Genomic DNA, 24,122 nt, shown 5'->3' on the forward strand with positions numbered 1-24,122 from the left:
GGGGTGAAGTTTCCAGGTATAGGATTCATCTGAGGTAATCACCAACTCCTAGAATCTTGGAATTATCAATGCAATCTGTGTATTTTAAGAGAAAACAATTGCTGGCTTTACTTTTCAAATCAAAATACTCTCTGGTTCTATTATACCCCAGATATAGCCACATGCCAACATAGTTATGTTCGGTTTATCTGGTATAATCTCCACCAGAAACATTGCCTGGTCTTATAAAAGACAGGTCATGCTTTATGTAGATAGCAGATGCTATTATATTGTAGTTATATTCAATTACATTTGGCAAATTAAGTTTGCCTTTGTGTGTTCTTTTCCTACATCTATAATTAATTGTAATAAATGCAACTTCATTTGTTTCCAGTTTTAATGAATAACCAATGCTGCTCACATTTTATAATTTTGTTTAACTGTAAATATTATATTCCTGGAAGAAGCTGATAGTGAAAGTCTTTAAAACTGAGATGTTTTGAAGAAACTGAGAAGTCTGAAATGTACTGATTTTTGACTAGCTATGAGCTGTGAGTCCAAAATCTACTTGGATTCAGTTTGATATGAAATGTGGAAACCCTGAACACATTCTCCAGTATCCTTCTGTATTTACAGTGACATGGTTGCTTATTGCCGGCAGGATCTGAAAGGACTTCATACATAATAGCCCTTAAAAGTTGCTATGGTCCTGAAGTACAATAATGGCTAAAACTCCACTACTAAAATACAATGAGAGTATTAATGGGAACATTTTGAGATTTCCATTTTATATTGTTGAAAAAAGATAAGATTGTATCATTTGCCTATTGAGTGCACTTTTACCCTCAGTGTGAACCCTACTGCCACTTTGTGCCCAAATAAAATCTAATATGGAAGCTCATATATTTGATCATATAAACACATGGTGATTAAGCTTCTCATAATGAGAATGGAGCAAAATCAACCAGGCATATTTAAGAGCAAATCCATATGAAAGGAAATGATTCAGAAACAAAACAATGTCATAAGTACAGGAAGGGAAATTTGTGTTTTAGTTTAAGTAACGGCAACTATGTTACCAAAAAAGATATTCCTAATGCATATTGTCATTTGTTTTGTGACATTGGAATGAAATGATGTAATTAAGAAAACAATGTAGTTCAACATTCAGAAGCTCAAAGTTAAATATTATGTGCTCCCTGCAGCATTTTAAATTACATCTCTGGCTGGGCAAGTGCAAAAGTTATCAACAATGTGTTAAGTGTTGATGATACTTTTACATAAGCACTGAAATTAACTCGGATAACCTTGGTCTTTGGGTAGAATCCTATCTTTCAAATGAGTGAAGCTCTTCAGTACAACTGTCACCAAAGAATTGATTGAATTTCTTTTTACTCTTGCATGTTATCAATATATTATAAGTTGAACTGCTAAAAGGGTAATTTATTAACAAGTATCATTAAATAACGGCTTATGCTTTACACTGGTTCAAACCTTGTGATTTCTAGTCCATGAAAAGAGATGGATTACTAAAATAGTGCAGTAAAATTTGTGAACAACTGACTTCATGTGAGAACGCTGATTACTTTCATAAGGTAAGCTGAGCCATTGTATGGGACAGATAAGAACATAACTCATGATCTATTTATTCTTATCCTCCAGATATTTGTGTATACGCTTAATATGATTTATATTGTAACATGGCATTACAACATATACCTCCTTGTCTATAAAAGGGACGGACTGCTTTTTCAGCCGATTGTTAACTGTACAGGTTCCATCTGTGAAGTGTGACAGCCAGTACTATGAGATGTCGTCATACAACCCTGTCCATTCTTTTAACATTTTATGATTTCTCTCCTCCTGCTTGAAGCAAGCAGTAAGGTTTCTTGTGTATAATTTCCCTTAAGTGTGAGATAGGGAATGTAACTCAGCTGTTTTTCCAGCTGCATACACATTCATAAATCATTAATAAGGCAGTTAACTGAAGCAAAAATATAAATGATCTGCGCTACCCAACAGAAGACTCTTAATTTACTTCCAGTTATTTACAATTCATTTCTTCACTTAAAGTGATGATTACATTGGAACAAGTTCCTATTCGGAACAGAGTGCAGACATAAGCCATTTGCAACTGAGACTTTTACAGTGCTGCATTGAGTGTAAGCTTTCTTTAACAATGTCTGCACATGATATGCAGTGAGCTTGTGGTATTTATACTTTACTACAAAGCTATAAACAATAATTAACATCAGCACCAATTTTACTGTCAATTTGAATTGAACAGCAGGGACAATGTTTTGTGAACAGCTTTGCAAAGACAAAAGACAAACTGAAAGTTCTATTAACATTGTATCTTTACTAGTTAACATTCCTTTTTACTGGTCAGAAGTTGAAATTTAAACTAAATATTTTTAACGAAATTATGGTAGCGTATACGAGCAACTAGCCATTTAAAAAGGTTTCATTTCCTAATATTCTACTGCATATATTTCACTTCCTTCCCCAATATCTGAGTGGAGTGTAAAAGATGTTAATGACAATTCAATGCTTTTCTTGCAGATGGATCACAAAACTGAAGGGCGCCTTTACTCAGCAAAACGTTGCTGCTTTTTCCACCTTTTTTCTAAATCGGGCCCTTTTTTTAAAATAGACCAGTTTTAACAGAGAAAGCTTTATTAATAATTACAATGAACAGTTTTGTTGCAGGATTTCTTCAGCCATTAATTACAAAGCTCTTCAGTTGCCTCTGGGCTAATTGTTCTTAACAGCCTTGTATTAGGCCTGATGTGGTGTAAATTCACCAATCTGCAATGTCTTCTGCTTGTGTTGGTTGTTGGTGTGCTTTAAAATAGCATGGCACACTATGCTTTAACCAACAAGGCATGACTCTTACCAGGTACATTGTTCTGGTGCAGCAAATATAGTATAAAACTTCACCACATTGGCAACATTACCTGCAGCACAAATGATGCTACAGCACTAATCCACCACAATGCATGTGGTTACTTTTTTTTTCCTTTTTAAAATGTATGAACTGAGGTTGCTTTGACTGAAAGTGGCTTGAAGTGTTTGCTGTACCCAGCCTTGGTTTCACTGGAGTGTGGAAATGTTGTCATTACATGGTTCAGTTTGGTAAAAATTGTCTCTCAGTACAGGATGGATGTTTTCATGTATGTTCTATCTGCAAGAGAATAGAAAAAATTAGTCTGCAACCGGAACATAAAAAAACTAGAATTTAAAACTGAACGTGTGGTTGATAGTTACCATAAATTCGATTGACCTAAAATCAGATGCAGATATAATAAAATCATAATTCTTTGTGAGATTTTCCACAGGTATAAGCTATGTGCATCATCATCTTCTTTATTGTTATTACTGGGTATCCTTCCACAACTAGATGGTGCTCTTCCTTATATAAGAGGCTTTCAAAGTCATTATACATCTGATCCTGGTGCCCTGAAATTACCACAGGAATGGTGGTGGAACATCTGATAGCTGAAGGAATGTCAAGATGGGGAATGAGCAATGGGGATTCAGCCCTCGCTCTGAAATCCATCAACCAAATGCTGTTTTGGGCAACCTTTAACACTAAATCAACACTACTTAACTTTCCCTCAAAAGCAATCTCAGATTTAAGTGCTCTGATTTAATTGCTGGACAATAGTTTAATCAATGAGTAAGTGATTTGCTAAGCAGGAGGTGGAATCAAAAGCAAAAGTATGATGCAGTAGTTATGTACTTTAATGGAAGATTATAGAGGATGGCCTTTCATTTATCCTTGATTAAGATCTGCCTAAAGACTTCCACACTGAGAATTCCTACATTTTTAAAGCTGTGATAATGATAAAACAAATCAGTTTTACTGCCTCCACTATCAACCAACATAGCTAATGCAGAATTTTGGGTCCTGCATATGAGGCAGAACCTACAGCATAGACATAGGCATTCAGCTCAAATAATCTATGTTTATATTTATAATCCACATGGCTCTCCTTCCATTCCATGTACCTCATCCGACCCTTTCAGCACAGCTATTTTCTCTCACATACTTATCTGGATTCCTTTTAAAGGCATTTATACCATCTCAGTAATGACTTCTTTCCTTTTTTCCCTATCGAATTATTTTGAATGTTTCATTCCTTGAACTGGACTTTTTCATCTGGAAACATGCTTTATAAATGTTCACAATCTTGTCCAACCCACTACCAATCTTAGAATAGCTCTGTCTTAAATTTCTCAGGAGTCTGAACCTGTTCAAGCTTTCTTGAAAGCTGTAATCTTTTAATTCTGGTCCCATCATTGCAAGTCCGTCTCTATTTTCTCTAGACTTTCTATGTCCTCTTTATGATATGAAGACAGGAAGTCTTCATAGTACATCAAGTATAGCCCAATTGGAGTACTATGCAAGTTCCACATAGCTGATGTACTTGTCCTGTTTTTCTTCACTAATATGCTGAGTGCCAACTAATCAACTTCAAGATTATTTCCAACCCTCTCATGTCTGCTCTATCATTTCCGCAAGTGCAGGGAACTGAACATCTGCCTCATTCTTTTGGCACAATATTACAGTTTGCTGTCCCTTGCTTTTCTAGCATCAGTCTTTACTATCCTGACTTCTAATATTTTCTCAATACCACTTGCTCACTAAAGTTTTCTTCTTTGACTTTTGGTTCCTTCCTCTTAAGTTTTTGTCTCTTCTTACTATTTACTTTTTCTTCCTATCTTCTACAATCTTAGTCTTTTTCTTGAGTGCTATATAAATGCAAAGTTGTTGCGTTACTACAGAGACAAGAAGTATCTCTCTTAGTCTTTTGTACCTACTATCTGTATCAACATCATCAGTAATACCTGGTCATGCAAATGGGCTATTTATTTATTTTAACATTGGATAGGAAATCTATATACAGCCAAATCAAGCTGATAAGCTAACTAAACTATCTCACTCAACTGCCTACAGTGCAACTGTGATCAAATACCCAGTTTTGTGTCACTGCACACAGTTCGATATATAGCTCAGTATTCCAGATGGTTTAAGGAAATAAGGAACCATAAATCCTGTTTATACTGTATTAATTTATGCCATTTAGTTGAATCCTAATTGCACCCCTACTTTAGGATTAAACAAAATCTACACATCTGAGGTACAAGCTCTATTCACATATTGCCCCTGAATTTGTTGCCAGTGGTGAGCTGTCTGTCTATGAGAAAATATGAACACAACTTGCACAGATTCCCCAGTAGGAATAACAGAAGCTGGCTTGGTCCCTGTGCTTAGGCCCAACACACTGACAAGGCCTTTGGCAATACAAATGATTTTGTATTGGAGAATTAAAACCAGCCCCATCCACGAAACAGCTGAAAAAAATCTTTGACAGAAGGCTAATTGCTCTTTCTTGATGGGCTGCCATTTCTTTCAAAAACTCTGAATGTTTCTGACATTCAAACAGGATTTATAAATTTAAGCAAACTAATGTTGAAAATTAATGAAATTCTAACATAATATGCACTCAGGTTTTGTTGTAAAACTTTTGTTTGCTTAAATTTAACAGTGCAAACACTGAGCTGCTTATTATTATTCTCCTCCACTGAGATTCAAAAAGATTTCCCTGTGACAAATCACAACTGGTGCTGGTTATCCAAGCTGATTCCCCACTATAAATGATGGGAAATCTTTGCACTCCCATTCTGGTCTCCATATAGAGTCCTACATTATTTCAGGGGGTGACTAATTATTACTAGTAAACCAATTCTATTAATGTTGTTTTTTGCTCAGTATTACAGAGAGTTGTGAATGCAACCCAGTCTATCATATCAAACCAGCTTCTCCTCCGTTGACTCCGTCTACACTACTCACTGTCTTGGGAAAGCAGCCAACATAATTAAGGACCCCTCCCACCCCGATCATTCTCTCTTCTCCCCTCTCCCATTGGGAAGAAGATACAAAAGCTTAAACACATATACCACCAGACTCAAAGGCGGTTTCTATCCCATTGCTATCAGACCCTTGAACAGACCTCTCTTATGCTAAAGACAAATCCTTGATCTCCCAATCTATTTCATCGTGGCCCTTGCATTTTACTGTTTATCTGCACTGCACTTTCTCTGTAGCTGCAATATTATATTCTGCATTCTGTTTTCTTTTTACTACCTCAAAGTACTTGCGTATGGCATGATCTGCCTGGCTGGCATGTAAACAAAGGTTTGTCACTGTATCTTAGTACATGTGATAATAATAAACTAATAAACCAATATAAAGTATTGTCTAAAACATATCCCAATTTGCTAGGCAAACGTTTGAACTTCCTAATTTGTTTAAAATAAAGGTCTTTCAGATCAATCTTTTTAACTGCTTTTAGTTTCTCGGTTTTCCCATGCAAACCCAGTTTTTCCCTTTCATTTTCTACTTGACATCCCTCCATTCCCCAAGTAGTATTAACGTTCTTCTCTTTGGGGGCATCATATAGTTACTGGTGCCTACCTCCTGCTGCCAGATTTGTTTTCAGTGGTCAGAACTCTTGATGTCCTGGTCTTAAGTGTCCACCTTCCTATTCCTTGTGATCAATGCTGTTTTAGGTAATTGGACTCCACACTGGATTGGAACATTTAATTGGATCAGACAAATAGCAATTCTGAAGGACTAGAAATTACCAGTTATTAGGTTCTTGGGGAATTCTTCATCCTCATTTACACACCAACTAGTCTCTTTTAATTTTAACACTATTTGTTTTTCTTCATTCCTTTTTTCCCTCCAAAATTTAAAGTTTATTAGGACTAAAGGGAAGAAATCCCTGTTCCGAAGCTCTATGTAAATGCAGTAGTAAGCAGGCAGCCAATTGATTTGTGCAATGCCTGCACTGTTCTCAGCTTTACTGAAAAGTAAGCATGTTTCTAAAAAAAAACCTCAAGCTCAACAGTCATTTTGTGCAGTTTAGTGAGTTACTGCTATCATTTTGTATTGTCTTTCAACACAAACTTTTAGAGTAAATAAAAACTAGACAGAACTGTGATAATCCAATCTTAATTCTAAAGCCACTGTTTAGTTCATTAAGAACAGGAAGAGGCTAATTAGTACAGAGTACTTTGTGAGTTTACAGTGTGTTTAGAGCCTACAACATAATCTAATATACAGGCAGGGACAGGAAGGATATAAACAAGAATAGCAATTGGGAAAAAAGCGGAATGGGAATTCTCCAGAGTGTCAGCGAGGCTTGGGAATTTTATGACTAGAAAACTTCATTGATACTTTACAAGTAGAATGCACACTTATGACCTTGGCCATGCAGCAGAATAATCCAGTTTGTGAACCATACCATACGAGATTACATTCCTTGCATCAGAGCCAAAGATAAGGCTATTTTTTAATATCTGGTGATGCACAGGAAAATGCTGCAAAACTGTGAACTACGTCTGGATTCCCAGGGTCGTACTCCCAGTCATCCTTCCTATTTCTGGACCTCACCACTACAGCCAACCCCTTCACCTGCATCTCCCCTCCACCCCTCCTCAAATGCTCTGCATAAAGTCTACGTCTAAAATCCAGCATGTTCTTGCACACCTCTGGGCAGAAGCTGAAGTCATTGCAGAAACTAATGTTCTAACCCTCGAGCTGCATGTGCAAAAGCTGACAAACTGTGTCAGTTCTCAGTCTGTATCATGCAAGTCTACAGACTTCTCTTCTGTTATTTGTGTTTTTGATGATTCAATTCAATTGCATTATTCCGGCTTTACAGTTTTAATTAATGCATTCATTGTTCACAGTTATTTTTGGCATTGTCTGACTGCCGCGTGTGTAGTTTACTTGAAAAGTTTTATGCATTTTGACAATGCACAAGTCCTTTAGTGTTTGCTGCAAAAGCATGTTAAAGCTAATGCTGGGTAAAGGTTGTTCTTCTGTGTGTTAAATGTGTTAATTGATTTTAAAAAGAGCTAACACCACACCAGCACTTCAGCTGTATTGCTGCTGACTCCACAATCAGAGCAAAAAAAAACTCTCCAGAGATAAACTAAATAGAAAAGCAAGAGTCTTCCCAGCAGCATTAAGAAAGTAGTTATAGTTAATCTCTAAGACAATCACAGGAGATTTCGTAAAAGTTTCTTAACAAAAGAGGCATTGTCCAAATGATGCAAAAATTTCCCACCATTGTCTGGAAGAAGGAATGTCCCATATTAGGCTGAATATTCTGAACAAAACGTAATATTGATTCCTTACTGCTTTGGAATCCATAATATAGTGAGTGTTTACAGAATGTTTAATTTTTCATTCATCAGTGTAACTCCATAAATGGTTTGACTCTGTGCATTTTCCACCTATATAGGAGTTTACAATTAATTTTAGGCTTTTTCTCTCCAATTTGTACAGGTTGGTATCAATATTTTTATCCAGATTTATATTCACCCACCTCCTGTTCTGATAGTGACTGCACTTATCTATTTGATTAAATGTCAGTGCTCTTTGTTGACGTCTGGATTTGTTTTCTTTCTTGTGGAAAAAGCACCATCTGCCATGGGCTGATTTTTATGCAGTTGGCACTAGCAATCATCCATCCAGCAAAGGTATCAGAAGCCAGTGAGAAATTCATAGCCCACTTGATAGCTCTCAAAGAATGGAAATGGTCCCCATGTGGCAGAGACTGAATATAGAAAAGGGGAAACTTGTTGCCTTAAATATGCAATGCTCTGTACATTCTTCCTTTTATGAATATTTCCCCAGTACTATTTACATTTGGGATTGTTTTGATCAAATACTATTTCCACACCCCCTCTGCACCCCACCCCTCACAGGATTTTCTGGGGCTGGCAGCAACAGTGGAGGATTTATGAAAACTGTTTAACTTCACACAACAGCTTCAAATGATTCCAGATTTGATGATCCTTTGAACATTTGTTTTGTAATAGGATTCAATGTAAAAATGGAAGGCAATTCAGAAATACAATCACAGAACATATTTAATTATTCAACCGTAATCACCATTTTCACATAGACCTATTATTAGAAAATATGATGTACATGGAGATGGTAAATCATCCCAGCAGAGGGAACTGGTTAACACTCAGTGGGATATTTACCTCTCCATAGTTTTTCTTATGATGTTGTAAATGTGCTTTACTTAAACTGCATGGGTTAAGTGGGTCAAATAAACTCTGCTCAGATTTCTGTGGTATATTGCTCTCAGCAGTTCTTCATAGGACTCATCCTATCCTCATAGAAATCTTACTAAATGAATTCATTTGTCAGTCAATACATGTTAAAAGTATTCAAAATACCTAATACTTTTTCCTTAGCCGTATCAGAAACCATTAAAATTTTTCTTTTTTTCTAAATGTTGTAATACTTCCTCTAGAACAATATTCTTATGTTTAATGTTAACTGTTGGAGTACAATTCCAGCAAATGAAGGCATTAGGTAAAAATCAGTAACCAGAGCTTCATGCTAGATGCTCTGGGTAACTGTTTGAGAGAAGATGATGGGGTGGAGGGTGATGGGGTGAAGGACTAGTTCAGGAGCAGCCCTCCATTTCTAGAAGTTGTAGCATTGTCCTAAGATGTGTAACATCAGTAAAACAGATTCAAACATCACACTTTCTTGTGGCATACAGTTCATTCCTGACAGGATAAACTGTGCCATTTAGAAAACTAAGCATGATACACTTCAGGTCAAACTCTTTGTCTTTTATTTAGAACAAAGGGGTAATTGCAGAAAATGTGGTTCAGACATTATAGTACAATGTTACCACCTCAATTTTCCATCCTGTGTCCCCTGTGAATACAGCTCCACTTTGCAATTCTGCAGTAGCAGAATCAACCTTTATATTTCTATTTTCCACATCGAGTTTGAGAATTACATTGGTAAGCTCATCGGATCAGATGGTAAAATGATTGATATAAAGCAACAGTCTTATTGTTTTGTCTTCACAATCCTGTGAGGTGAGTGAGGATTAAACAGTGACTTGAAAGATCTGTGAAATGGACCTTGAGATGTCAGTTGACCTGATTTTTTTTGATTGACTGCTGGTTCCTTCCACTTTCTTGTGAGCAACTTTGAATTGAGGATACAGTGGAAATTAAAAATCAGATTGATGCTTCATGTGAGTTAAACATGTGATGCCAAATAGAATACAATCTTAATTAGCACCTCCTTTTCCTAAAATTCTCTAGAATAGCACCTTCCCCTGGGGAATGCTGGTGTTAAGAAGCTTTTTTGATCAATATGTTTAATGGAGTTTCCCATCGAACCAATGGATGAATCTCCATTGTTTTGAGCCTAACTCTCAATGATATCCATGGTTTCACATCCATTGGTTGCTGCATTTTTCACTAGTGTTGGCAATGATGTTACAACATTTCAAAGTGCCTTCATGTGCGTTGTCAGAGTGCCTCAGCCATCCCTCTGTTTCTGCCAGATGGCAATTCCCTGCTGAACAAAGCTTTGGGAATTCTATAAGCCACCAATCCAAAGTTCAAGTTGGATTGCAGTGCACAAGGACCTCAATATAAAAAGACACTCTTACTACTTGATGGCTTCAGTACATGATACATAGAGTAAGTAGAAATGACCAAGTTGTTGAAGCTTTGTCAGCAAATCCACAACTCCAATTCACACAGTTGGGTGTAGGATAACATCTGGTACATAGTTATTTTCATTGGCAAAGTAGCCTGTGATATGTTCTTGAACAAAGAACCTGGGAGGGAGGATGGCACCAATCACGGTGGGTCCAAGACCTTAAGTCTATCACTGATCATGTCTTCAGGGAGTGTGACCTAATTTGTCCCTACAGTGGGTGATCTGATAGAAGTATGCAAAGTTATAAGAGGAATAGATAGGGTAGATAGTCAGAGTCTTTTTCCTTTGGCAGCGGTATCAACAACAAGAGGGCATAGGTTTCAGGTGAGAGGAAGGAGTTTTAAAGGGGATTTGAGGAGAACTTTTTTTTAACTCAGAAAGTAGTTGATATTTGGACACTGCCAGAGGAAGTGGTGGAATCAGGTACAATCACTACATTTAAGAGACATGTAGACAGGCACTTAAATAGGCAAGGCATAGAAGAAGATGGACCTAATGTGGGCAAGTGGGATTAGTGTAGATGGGCAAAAAAGATCAACATTGACATGGTGGGCCAAAGGACCCATTTCTGTGCTGTACGACTCTATGACTCTATAGATCTAATAACCACGGAATGGACAGTGCTGCCTTTTAAATTGCTTGCACTGCGTAGGCGAAGCAGTGTGATAACAGCTGAGTATCCTTTAGGCTGTGTTTACTCTCCAATAATCGTTGGCAAAAACCAAGTCGCAAATGACTATCGCTATTGCTCTAGTTTTGGCAGAGAGCCAACAAAGGTTGAAGCTGCAGCTTTCTGCACACTTTACCAGCGCCACAACAAACCGTCTGCTGATCATGCCTGGGGCAAGTACACAATGTTGTTTGATGGCATTGGTGCTTACAAATGGTATTGAACTAAGGCCTTGGTCTATAACTCAGGCCATCATACCAAGATCTAATTGCTGGGCAACATTCACAAATCTGCCTCTGCATCCAAATCTCCCGCTGTGCATCATAATTAACAGATTCAAACGCTTTTGTCAAGATTAACAAAAACCACAGAGATTCTGCTGCTTTTATTATAGCTTCTCCTTAATTAGGAAGGTTGAAAACATCTTGCCAGGTGCTAAATAACCAGTCCAATACCCACACTGAATTCTGGGAGAAGCTTTACCATCAGTTGTTTTGTGTTTGCAGGCAATAGTATGTGAGACACCATGAAGGAAGGTGGAGAAAGCAAATTGACCCATCTTATCCACAGGACTGCAGCCCTTGAGCATAAGGCAAGAAAGTTAGTGATGTAATAGGAGATAGTTCACATTCTAGTATTCAAATAACTGACAGAAATGTTCACCACAGAGTTTTGGACATCAATAGTCACAAACTTCTGAAGAGGGGATGGGAGCTAACAACAAGTGCAAAGCAAACATTTCTTTAGCTACTGGCACAAAACTGCAAGGAAAATCTAGCCTCTTTATAGAAAACATGCAATTCAAACCCCAAATGGATTATTTATTTTGGTTTCTCTGTGAAGTTGGGGAAGAGGCAGGGTTTGCACTGGGCAAACTAGAATATCCATTTTGAGACTCCTCCTGATATCCACAAACAGGACTGTACTGACAGAGCTTTTGACCTGGAATGCATTGGAAATGGTCCACACCTTCCCCCAACCCACCCACACACCCCGCCCACCCCTCCACTCACCAACTCACCAACCCTGGTATTTCTATGGCCACCCTTATGTTTAGAGACCACATGGCTGCCAACATCCTTGAGGCCTTGCTGCTATGCCTGAACCACAAAGTGAATCCATAACAGGTGACTAGGCCCCAGGCAGCAGAGCCGGAAGCCCAGCCAGCCTCTGAACTGGGTGATGGCCTTTGGGCAGCTCATGCTATCAAAAGCCTTTTCCAATTGTTTCGAAATGTCTCTGCTGATCATTTAGAAATTGGCAAAATACACATAATTAAGATTTAAAAAAATTTAACATAAAATAGTTAAAAATACATTAAACTACAGAAAATTAAATAAATAAATGTAAAGTGGGGTATAAAAAAAACAAAGACTTAACTTATTCTTATCTTTCTAACAAAGGTTGCTTTGTACCTGGTCCCTCAGCTCAAAATGATGTGGAACTGCTGTAGAAGAGCAACAGGCCTGATGCATCAGCATCTGACCTTCAGTGCATTCAGTACTTCTGCACAGCAATGCACAGATACAAAGACTCTGAATGTGCTAGCCCATGGACAGGACATAACTCTTGCATACCATTGGCCAAAGCTAAGTATCATCTGCCCCAAAGTTTCAATCTCTTCATTTGCTACATTAATTCTGTGCCCCACCCCCACTCTTTCTTTGTCCTCCGACAATGTCCCTGTGAAGCTCAGCAGGTCATCATTAAATTAGGTGGTTTACAAACTTCCTAATTCAATGTCAATTTCCACAATTTTGGATAATGGGTAGTGTAGTGACGCAGCTGGGTTCAATCCTGAGCTCTGGTGCTGTCTGTGTGGAGTTTGCACATTTTCCCCAAGACGTGGGTTTCCCCTGGATGCCTCAGTTTCTTCTCACGTTCCAAAGACGGACAGGTTGGTCAGTTGATTGAGCACTGTAAAATGTGTAGGTGAGTGGAATAATCTGGGGAGACTTGATGGAAACGTTGGGAGAACAGGTTACAGGGAAAATTACTGGGGGAATGGTTTGTGATGTGAACTGGCATAGACACAATAGACTGAAATGGCCTCCTTCAGTGTTGTAAGGAAGTATGGAAATAGAAATATGGAAATAACTGCCCCTGACATTTAATTTTGTCCAACTTGATGCTGGAAATTACTCTGCTCTTATTCTTATCCTTTACCACTCCTTGAGCCCATTTTCACTCACTTGTTTCTTGCACCAGTCACGTTTGTCTTTTAATCTCTCCACTCCATCACAACCTTCCCTTTTGGGTTTCCTTTCCTGCTTCTATTTTTGTTTACGAGTGATTAAATCACTAACTTCCAGTTCTCACTAAAACACATCTATCTAAAATGTTTACACTTTTCTTCCCCATAGATGCAGTATGTCATTCTGAGTATTTCTATCATTTCTGGTTTTAAGACAATGAAATTTTAACCTGTGGCACTGACTGTTGGGGTAATAGTAATGATGATTTGGATGGAATTTAATGCACAATGTGTGCATATTTTTACCATGATTCATGTCATCTGCCATATTGATATGGGTGGTTACGCATATGCAGAGTTAAACAGATAGCAACAAAAGAGCTTGTGCATTGGTGATTAAAGCCAGTTCTGAGAAAGTGGGCAATGATTATCCAGAGTAAAATTCATACATATAACGCAGACTTAGCAGCAGAGTGAATCTTTCCTCTGCTCTGAACCAAAATATCTGGGCTGTTAGATCTGTTGGTGATTAAATGGAAGGAGAATTTGTTGTAAAGATTTGCTGATATTTGTTACTGGAACATGTTGTGTTTCAAAAGTCTTGTGTCGGTGCTGTTCAGCAAGTGTTGTCGGAATATCTAAACCTCAGCTTCATCAGTTAGTATGAAAAATCTGAACAATCATTTGTTTCTTAAGTCTGCTCTTAAAAAGCAGACATAAATCTTCCCATGCTGATAAGTAAAACTTAAGGAACTGCTTTGCTTTCAATTTCTTTACCTTGTGTGGGTACTAAAAGTGGACCATATTTTAGGTGTGTTTGTACAAGTATCTTGTACAGCTAAAACAGAGGATCATGCACTGATTGTGATTGTTCAGCTGAAGTATGAATGTCCTGCGTGTGAAACACCAAGGTTTTTCTGAGGTGTGCTTTATAGGTCAAAATTTCTCTTGCTACTATGAAGTTTAGAATGTGGAATAGTTTAACCTTATCTTCATAACATTGTTGACATTGTAGTAGCATGTAATATGTCAAAATTAAAACAATAATGATTTGTTCAACCAGTTCCTATAGCTTCCCAAAACTCAGCAAGTTCTCCAGTGAAAAGTTGAGTGATGCAGTTCAAAGTGACTCGGTTTTGATTCCAGTCATTGCTGATTTTGGGGCAATAACTGAAGAAATGTAATTACACTTGGAACTATTAGATTAGGGGAAGATAAACTGGCCAAGATTCTTGATCCTGAACATTATATTCAGGAACTTTTGTATATCTCAGGGCACTGCAGAGAACAAAGTCACACTTGAAAGTGATGTTCCCACAGTCTAATATATGCTGACAGTCAGAATAAAGGCTCAAACTGAAATAATGGCCGGTGATGTACTAAAGATTAGCCTTACTTTTGAAATTAGTCATAAGAAGTAGGAAGCTTTCAAGAGGATCGGGAATTAAATTTGCCTACAATAGAAATGCTACTCATTAACTTTAATCACAAGGACATTTTATTTTCACTTAGGCAATATATTTCAGATAAAAAACATTGCCTAAGGTTTGTACAAAATAATTCCCCTATCCTTATTTGTGATTTGAACATGCTTATTTTGGCATAGAGAATGGTCGGACTTCCCTTACCACACGGCTCTGCTGAAAATATAACCTATTGACTCTTGAGTACAAATAACCTTAAGAGCTTCAATCAGCTGAGCACCATTCTCTCAGCATCTGTACTTAGTCAATAAAATAATGGTCAGCACTTTTTATTTGCTACTCTGTGTACAAATTAATTTAGGAAACTGTGTTGATATAATGTGTGGCTGGGGATTTTGAAGCAGCTTTTAGCTCCGTTTGTGAAATGGAGTCAGTCCCAACAAAGGTAATCAAAATTAATGAAATCAGTCGTCAGTGCCAGCCCAGCAAATTTCTGAAGTTTGACACAGAGTAAAGAGAAATAATTAGATTTCACTGGCATAATGGATAAATAGTAGGAGGCCGTTAAGGGGAAAACATTCTGTGGTCAGCCACTGTCAGTACTGTTATATACAGCCTAAAAAAGCTGCAACTGAGCTTGTACACAGATCCTGCATCACTCAGCAAAATATAGTGTGGGACTGATAATTTGAAATGACTTTGTTTTTTCCCCTACACGATAATTCTTCCAGGCCCATCACATCAGATTAAGCACTTTGCTCTGGAGGTCCCTGAAATTTCATTAAATCCAAGCGGCCTTTTTTTCCTAAACTCTTGTTTGGTAAACACTGGCTTATTTATTTCTGCCCCTACCTTCCTCTTGTTATGCACTCTTCTACAGCCAGAAAAATGGCACTGTCTCAGCTACAGCACTGTCAATCCTCTGTTTATTAATGAAATGTTTATAACAGCATGAGCTCCTGCTGTCCTTTCCCCAACCTTCCCATCTTCCTTCCCCCCTCACCCTAACACACAAAGATGCCATCAAACTATTTGAAGAAAAGCATTGGACATTTCCTCAATCCTGGCCAATGTTAACTCTCATCCAATAATACTTGCAAAAATCTGCTGATGTACCATGTCCAGTCCATATCTGCATTTTAGTTGCTTCTACTTTGTGTTGGAAAAGGTATTGTATAAATGCAAATCCTTTTCTTTCTATTACTAGAACTCAAATTCTTCAAGAACTATGTCACCTGCAATGTTTTCTTGCAAAATACAAGGAAACTGCATTTCTCACACTTTGTGTTTAGTTTATTTGGCACATTTAATTGCCCAGGGCAGTTACCAACGTTGTATTCTTTCATCCAAGCTGATGGAGTCCCATATTTCAGATCATAAATTTTACCACTTCTACTTCCCTGATACTTTGGTTTCCTTGAGGGATCTCCATCACTCCATGACTGAGGGAGCTATGATTTGACTGTGCAAAGGTGCTTTGCCGCATAATGCAATCCATTACATCCAGTGCCCAATGCAAAGCCACGGTGTTATATATTATTCCCCTTTTTTCCCTCCAGCTTTTTCTTGCTCCTCCATTCTAACATAAGGTGTAAATGAGAAATTGTATTCGGCTTTTTCTGCATTGTTTTTCCTTATATCGTTTTTTCCCCCTTTTCCTCAACTCCTGGTACCTTTTACTTTCAGTATTGAATCTAAGAGCCTGTTTTAATGTGACAATGCTGAGTGTAATTAAGCTTAGTTTTAACATAATCAAAATGAGGGCCATTAAATGATCTGTTCAACATTCCTAGCAGCGGCAATCTTAAAGTCCGCAGCTATTCATCATTAGATAAAAATTTAAAACAGCACACGATCTCGATGTGTCTTTTCAATCATTTCTTGGTATTGGAATGGCTTCATATATCTGATGTGAATCTAACATAGATCATCCTCACTTCTGAAAATAGTGAAATACCAGGGGCTGTGTCCCAAAATTCTGAATGCATCCTTAACTTTAGAATGGAGTTATGCATAAATTAAAGTGTGAAATTTTGACTAGCTGCTGCACCGTAACTTCAAATATTCCACAATATGGTTAATGGTTCGATCTTTACATTTGAGTTGGAAGTAATCCATATGTTGCAAGTTGTGGTCAAATACCTTGTACTGATAAACTGCTACACACAGATACTTGTTTATATTAATATACTAAAAGTTATTGGATGCAATGTTATCTTTTGACTGTTCAATAAGCTTGTTTTCAAGTTCTCTCTGAGCTAAGTGGCTTCACATTTATATTAGGCAAGTCTTCACAGATCAGGTACAAATTGATAGGAATGTGTGAAGAATAACAGCTCCAGTTAGTAATTTTCGGGCTAATACCTCCACTGACATTCACATTCCTCTTGTAAACTCTTTCCAATAAACAACATAACCAAAAGTTAAATTCCTTAGACTTATTACATAATTCCTCCATGAGATTCAATCTCAACACTACAACTTGAAATAGACTTAAAAGAATTAAGCTAAAGGTTACCAAATGCTGCTTTAATTGCCTGCTCAGAACTCTATGCACAGATGTCAATCAATCAAATCAAAGAAACCAATAAAAAATGGATGCCTTCCATGTTAATGGGTGCTGACAGTCACCATCACATCCTGTTTAGATTTTTAGATACCCTCATCAACTTTGAATGTCATGCAAAAAAATTTCTAAAGTGTTTTCCTTATAAACTATTATAACCCCATTGAGGGATTTGCAGAAACCCCAGGGAAATGGCACTCTGCCTCTCTGGGCTACCCAACAACTTTCTTTGCATGGTTTCAGCAGGAAATTTGAAGATGCCCCATGGAAATTCAACTCCATTTCACCTGTCTGATTACCATCAATCAATTGGCTTGCTTTCTCAGAAGCAATCTATCTCCAACTCATAAGAAAACTTTACCAAAATATGAAATCCCAAATGAAAGACCACTTAATACCAGTTTTACATCAACAGAAGGGCTTGGCTTGCTTCTATCCTTTTTGACTTTTCACTGTGCTACACTATTCTTTTTAAAAGCTGCTCACTCCTTCTGCTAACTTTTCTGACCCTTTTTTCATCAATTACCACCTCTGATTTTTAACTGGCACAGAGCCTCGGACTATCATTCTTTAACAAATGTAATGAGTAAGCCTCTGTAGTGGTGAAGCTCTTTAGCCTGTTGTTGGGAAACATGCACAAGTGATACAACTAGATCTTAGTCCCCAAAATGTTAATGGTGTGAATGAGTGAAGCAAATGGTATGCTTCATATCTTCCTTTTCATATTACATTATATCATAAATGAGAAAATTAAAAACATTTATGATTACGATTTAGTTAATAGAGAGCAAAGGAAAACTGCCCTGTTCCACCATCTCAGTTGCCAGCCTTCCTGTTACAGTTCACAATATATCTTTAAGAATTGACAGGTGAGACACATCAATATACCTTCAGATTATTGGCCATATCATTCTATTTAATGCTTAAAAATACATAAAATATATGTGCTGCTTACTCATTTTAGAATTCCACCTAATTGTCAATGGAGAGCCCTCAAGCTTACTTCGGTTGGAACTTCTTTTATCCTCTAATTTTTTTTTTAATGCTCATTTATACACCGAAATTGTGGACATTTGACAAACTTGAATGCTGTTACATCATTAGTGGTCTTCATTAAGGTGAAATAGTTCAGGAGCTTTGATAGCTTGTCTAGGGATACTTAGCTATTGTTGTTTCTGGAGCAGGATGAATTATATTTTTTGGTCTCTTTTGGTACTGTATTGTTTATTTTTCTATTTGGAGAGGTGCGCTTTGGTGTTTGTGAACTAGCCTGCAGGCCAGAGTCCAGATTAGCAGTTGTTTGTAGAAAATCACATGCTTGAATGATTGCTGTATCCACAGTACTGAAGAATCAAATTGCAGTAAAAAAAATACCTATTTAATACAATCATTGAGCATTGTGTTAATTAGCATGTTGTGGAGAGAAGTCTCTGGTTGATTTTTTTTACTCCCCCAAGGAAAAGCCCAGTAGGCAGGGAAAAGCAATCACAAGGGCATTCATGGCCTTTATGTCTTCTCCCTGTCCAATATGATTAAATTTGGGCTTGTAGCTGTCTGGTTACATCTTCTCTTCAGTGCACATCTGTGGGGTGTGGAAAGGTGATGTGATCTGTGTACATTCCTCTGTGTGCACTCAGTTGCAAGTTTCAGCTTGTTGTTCTGCTTGTGACTGTATGTCACCAGACTTTAGTCCATTCTTCCTCTATAATCCAGTCTGCACGTCACTCCTAGATCTCTATGATTGTCCACTAACAGAGAGGGGAGTGTGGAAGTGTGTCCATGGGGTACAGAAATGCAAATAATATAGTACATGGTTTCTATGAGGCACTCTGAAAGTAATATTACATGCAACTACTTGGTTTTATCCCCAAACTACTCTGGCAGTGAAAAATAGTCTCACAGGGAATGTGGAAACAAAATCTAAGAATAAGAGGCGATGTATTTGGGACTGAGATGAAGATCAATATATTTATGAAGAGGATTGTAAGTCTTTGGAATTGGGCTGTGGATGCTCAGTAAGATCTTGAATGCTAAAGGAATCAGGGATATGGTGATTAGACATGAGGAACAGAAACAGCCTTAATCTTATCGAACAGCCGACCAAGGCTGAAAGGCCATTGGCCTACTCCTGCTTCTGCTTATTGCTTTTATCATAATAAGGCAGAAAATGCAGAATATATCATACAAGCATTGGAGGGAGGACACTCTAGAGACACTTGGGGAAGATCTCTCCATTGCATTTGGCTTGAAATACACATAATCTGTTACTCTTGCTCCAGAAAACTAAGGGTGCTGTGAAGCATAAGCATAATGAAGCATTGATTTAAAAAGACAAGATTGCAGATTAAAAAAAATCATGATTAGATTATTTAATAAGTGTCCCATCTTATTTTCTCCAGTCATTTGAATACAATAGTGCCCTAGGTTGTGTATGTACTGAATGGTGTTTTCAGATGACTTGATGCAAATGAAAATGTAATTTGAAGGGTCTCAGTTTTCCAAAAATTCATGCAGAGTAGGTTAAAAACCCACACATTGCCTCAACCATTTTGCTAACCCTTTGAACTATGTTGCTATAACAGCTGCTGTTGCATGTATACAGTGACAAAGCAGCATATAAAAATTCAGTACCCAAATGCACACCCTGTCACCTTAAACCAAACTTTTCTCAGACTTCATTTTGCATACAATAGTCAAATTTGCCTATATTATTCAATCTTCCATTTTGCATTCAGACAATTAGGTTGCATTTGAAATGGACCTTGAAATGCAAGCTAACTGTTGAGAAAGACCTCTTGGCTCATGAGTGACAAAAGGCCATTTCACGCTCATGAAAGAGCCCTGTATGTAATTCATCTCTGCTAGTGTTATGCCCTCTATATCCCACTATAGGCACTAACAGGGTTGCTATGGGGATGCTAAAGGAACAGTTTGAATGTGCAAATGCTTTATTGCAGTTCAGGGATTTCACTATCCAGAGCAAGACTTGCTCACAAACAATGCCCACTTTTCCACTAATGTTTAACATACTTGTAAATACTTCTGTGCTGTACAGATTAGTCATTCAACTAAATCAAAGTATTTCTCACTCAGATCCTGCCATCTTTATATAATGTTGATATAAAGATTAAAAACGATAGTATTCCTTCCCCATTTGAAATGGTAAAATATTCTTCCAAAGAGGTGTCAGCTGTTATGAGACAATAATACACAGAATTCAAAATGAGACAATTATATTCATATTCCACATTCCTTTTTCTAATATCTAATGAGCATTAAAAGTTGACAAGATTTTCGACACCCAGTTTTGGGATATTCTGAACCACATAAAGTGGATTCTATAGCAGCAATTATAAAAGGTCTCATAGAACTCCACATGAATGGTAAAACCTTATTTCCTGCATCGTATTGCTCACTTTTTTCACAATAAATCCAAATATTTATCAGCTCTTATTGCCACATTCTTTGTAGTCTACCCCCTGCTGGTCTAGCCCTACAACCTTGTAACTTTATCTGACAGCATTTTTAGAATTAAACAATAAGTGTATTTGTTAGCAAGAATAAATTAATATGGGAATCCCAAATGCAGAGGGAGGAATAAATGGCAAAATGGATGCTTACAATTTTGTGGCTAATTGTTGAGAGAGCTGCTTGGTGTTTGTCTCCATGGTTTCTTTCATCGTCCCTGTGACATGTTAATTTAAATTTCATCTGATAAGCACAGTGTGGAAATTGCAATGTCTCTTAAACTCTGGTAAAGTTCCCTGCGTTTCTCAGATTACTGCAAAGGGCAATTTTTCCCGTAGAGGGAGTGAAGTCCAAGATTTGCAGTGCTAAATCAGGGCTTGAGAAATTTTTTGTTTTCCAAGGCAGAACGGAAACTTGGCAATAAAATAACGTTTTAAACTTTCGTATCCAGTGAAACCTGACAACTTCAAATTTGCCTGAGAACTTATCTGAACCCAGTAACAGGCTGTTTTCTCATTTCCAATGAACACAAATTGAAAAAGGAGCAGAGAGAGCAAGAAGAACAGATTTTGTTTCTCAGCTGTCTAACATTTTTTTATAATGTAAAGATAATTAGGTTCCCCCTACATCTTTCAGTAAAGAAATATTTTCCATGAGGAATGTGGCTTTGGTACCAAAAAACAGCCTAACAAATAACTAGCAACATCTAAAAATAGTCTTTTGTAGTCTATACCTTTCTTTCTTGACTGCACAGGAATGAAGATGCTACCTCTCACCTTTTCCCGAAGGGGATATGCATCAAATATATCACATGTAGATTTTAACCCTTGCTAGATGGAGCACCCAGGAGCTCCTTAAGACCTACACAATTAAACACTGTTTATACACGTGCACATTGTGCTACTACAGCCACATTCACAGCTTAAACATCAGCTAGTTCCAATAGAATTCATCCTGGAAGTATTTTCACACCTAGTCCTCAGGTAATGCCTCAGGTAATGCCTTCCTGCAATAGTCATTCCATGCCTCAGTTTTATCAGTTTCATGATGGACACTTGCCTATTGTGTGTTGGAAGAGAATTATACTCAGGTAGCTTAGGCAGTACCAACCACATTGTAACTCACCAAATATACCCCAATTAGCAAAACTTGATTGTTCCTGAAAGTGGCCACACAAGTCGATAGGGTGGCAAAGAAGGCATATGTCATGCTTGCCTTTATTAGTTGAGGTATTGAGCTCAAGAGTCAGGATTACAGTTTTATAAAACTCTGGCTAGGCTGCATCTGGAATATTGCATTCAATTCTGGTCGCCCCATTATAGAAAGGACATGAAGTCTATGGAGAGGGTGCAGAAGAGATTTACCAGGGTGCTGCCTGGATTACAGGGCATGTGTATAAGGAGAAGTTAGACAAACCAGGGGTGTTTTCTCTGGAGCAGCGGAGGCTGAGGGGAGACCTCATAGAAGTTTATAAAATTGTGAGAGGCATAAAGTAGACAGCCAGTATCTTTTTCCCAGGGTTGAAATGTCTAATACTAGCACGGACAGGGGTGATGGTGGAGTTAGATACAATAGAGGCATTTCAGGGGCTCTTAGATAGGCACATAAATATACACCAAGTGGAAAGATATGGACTATGTGCAGGCAGAAGGGAATAGGGGTCATTAGCTTAATTAGTTCAGCACAACATCGTGGGCTGAAGGTCCTGTTTCTGTGCTGTACTGTTCTATGTTCTATATGATTTTTATGTGAAGGGTTGTGGCAAAGAAGTGGTCCCATTCTAAATCACCCTTGAACAAGGTCAAGTGACTGCCTTTGTGCCATAAATCTACCTGTACTTTGTCTTGGATCATTCTTGGGGTTGAGGAAGCCTTTCTATTGTCAGGCTGTCAGAACACAAAGAGAACTGTCGGGAGGCAAATGCTCTACCAAGAGCTTAACTAGTAAAGAGACGGAGCTATTAATGAAGAAAGACCAAAGTTTCCTTCATCTTTCTCTGAATAAGTATGAAGGAGTTTGGTTAGGATGAGGTTGGCAGTTGCCAGGAACTCCAGGAAGCAATCATGAATCAAGAATAAGATATCATCCCATACTTTTGTGAGTTCAGGTGAGGACATTCCACCCATTAGTTAATTATTCAGGATGGTAGATAAACTGTTCTAAGCTTGACAACAAGAATCTTGCATTTAAAAGGTCTTCAATCTTTGCACTAATGCTTGGGGCAGATATACCAATCTCATTCTTTAGAAATGCAATCACCATCTCAAAAAGGATGAGTTCCTCATTATCCTTTAGTTCTTCACGTCCAAAGAACTTTCATTAAGTAGATTCCATTCAACAAATACTACCATAAAATAGTAACTGAACAAAAGTAAAAAATACAAGCACAATTCTTCAATAGACTGGCGAGAGCTGTTACATAAAGACATTGGGCCAGTAAAGAGATTACAGTCAGGATCTTCATTACATTGATGTTTCAAGTAGTTTACTTATGCTGTGCAATTAAATATTTAACTTTCTCATTTGTTAAAAGTGAACTCTGCTAATATCACCAATTATACATCATTATCATATGCTATTGCCAAAAAAATTAAAAAATACATAAGACTTTCAGAAATGTTAAAACATTAAGGCAGATTTATTAAATATCTTCCAAGGTTCATTATTTGGCAGTAGCATCAGCCATTAAACTTTTTTTTAGTTGGGGTGCTCAATGATTGAGGAAACCTAGGGATGCTTTGTTTGTTTTCTTCATTTGATGTTTCCCTTTAAGTATTTAAGAGGGAATTTATGGTGGTAAAGGAGCCGAGCACAAAAAAGAGAAGCAAACAAACAAACAAAGGAAGTCTAGGAAAGGAAGAAGCAGTCCACAATCAAAGCTTGTGTTTATTACATATCAGTTGTAATGAGACACAAATCTGGGTTCAACATGTGCACAAAAATCTTTCCTGTGGGAAAGTACAAACAAGCAAACAGAGACAATTCCCTCAATCAATGTTTTTACTCTGTAAATGTAGATTTCAAATAATATCCGTAGGGGAATTGTGGATATTGACAGTGAATCGTTGCCGTGTGTCATCTGTATTTAATGGGCTTTATATCGGTCTGTTTGCTATCTTCAATGAATGCACCTCTAATTTACCTTAATATTTTAATTCAAGTTATAACTAATGGTGTGATGAATTTTTGAATGTCAAAGACAGGAAGTTAACAGATACATTAACTTTTTCTAAAAATGGCAACACGTTTGGCTTATA

The 24,122-nt window shown here is 37.5% G+C and overlaps 1 protein-coding gene across 3 annotated transcripts in view; it reads right to left on the reverse strand.

The window, feature by feature from the left end:
- Window positions 1–1,963: 1,963 nt before the first annotated feature.
- dacha (dachshund a) overlaps window positions 1,964–24,122 on the reverse strand; it is a 294,607-nt gene continuing 272,448 nt past the window's right edge. For 2 of the 3 annotated variants that reach the window (XM_052021416.1, XM_052021413.1), the window contains one exon: window positions 1,964–3,163. In XM_052021416.1, the coding sequence (XP_051877376.1) occupies window positions 3,129–3,163 (35 nt within the window). In that variant the 3' untranslated portion in view covers window positions 1,964–3,128. Of the gene's footprint in view, window positions 3,164–6,545; window positions 6,572–24,122 lie in introns of those variants that run through there. The other variant, XM_052021414.1, reaches the window with a different exon arrangement.

This window comes from Pristis pectinata, chromosome 8, assembly GCF_009764475.1.
Source record: "Pristis pectinata isolate sPriPec2 chromosome 8, sPriPec2.1.pri, whole genome shotgun sequence".
In the NCBI taxonomy this organism is placed as follows: Eukaryota; Metazoa; Chordata; class Chondrichthyes; order Rhinopristiformes; family Pristidae; genus Pristis; species Pristis pectinata.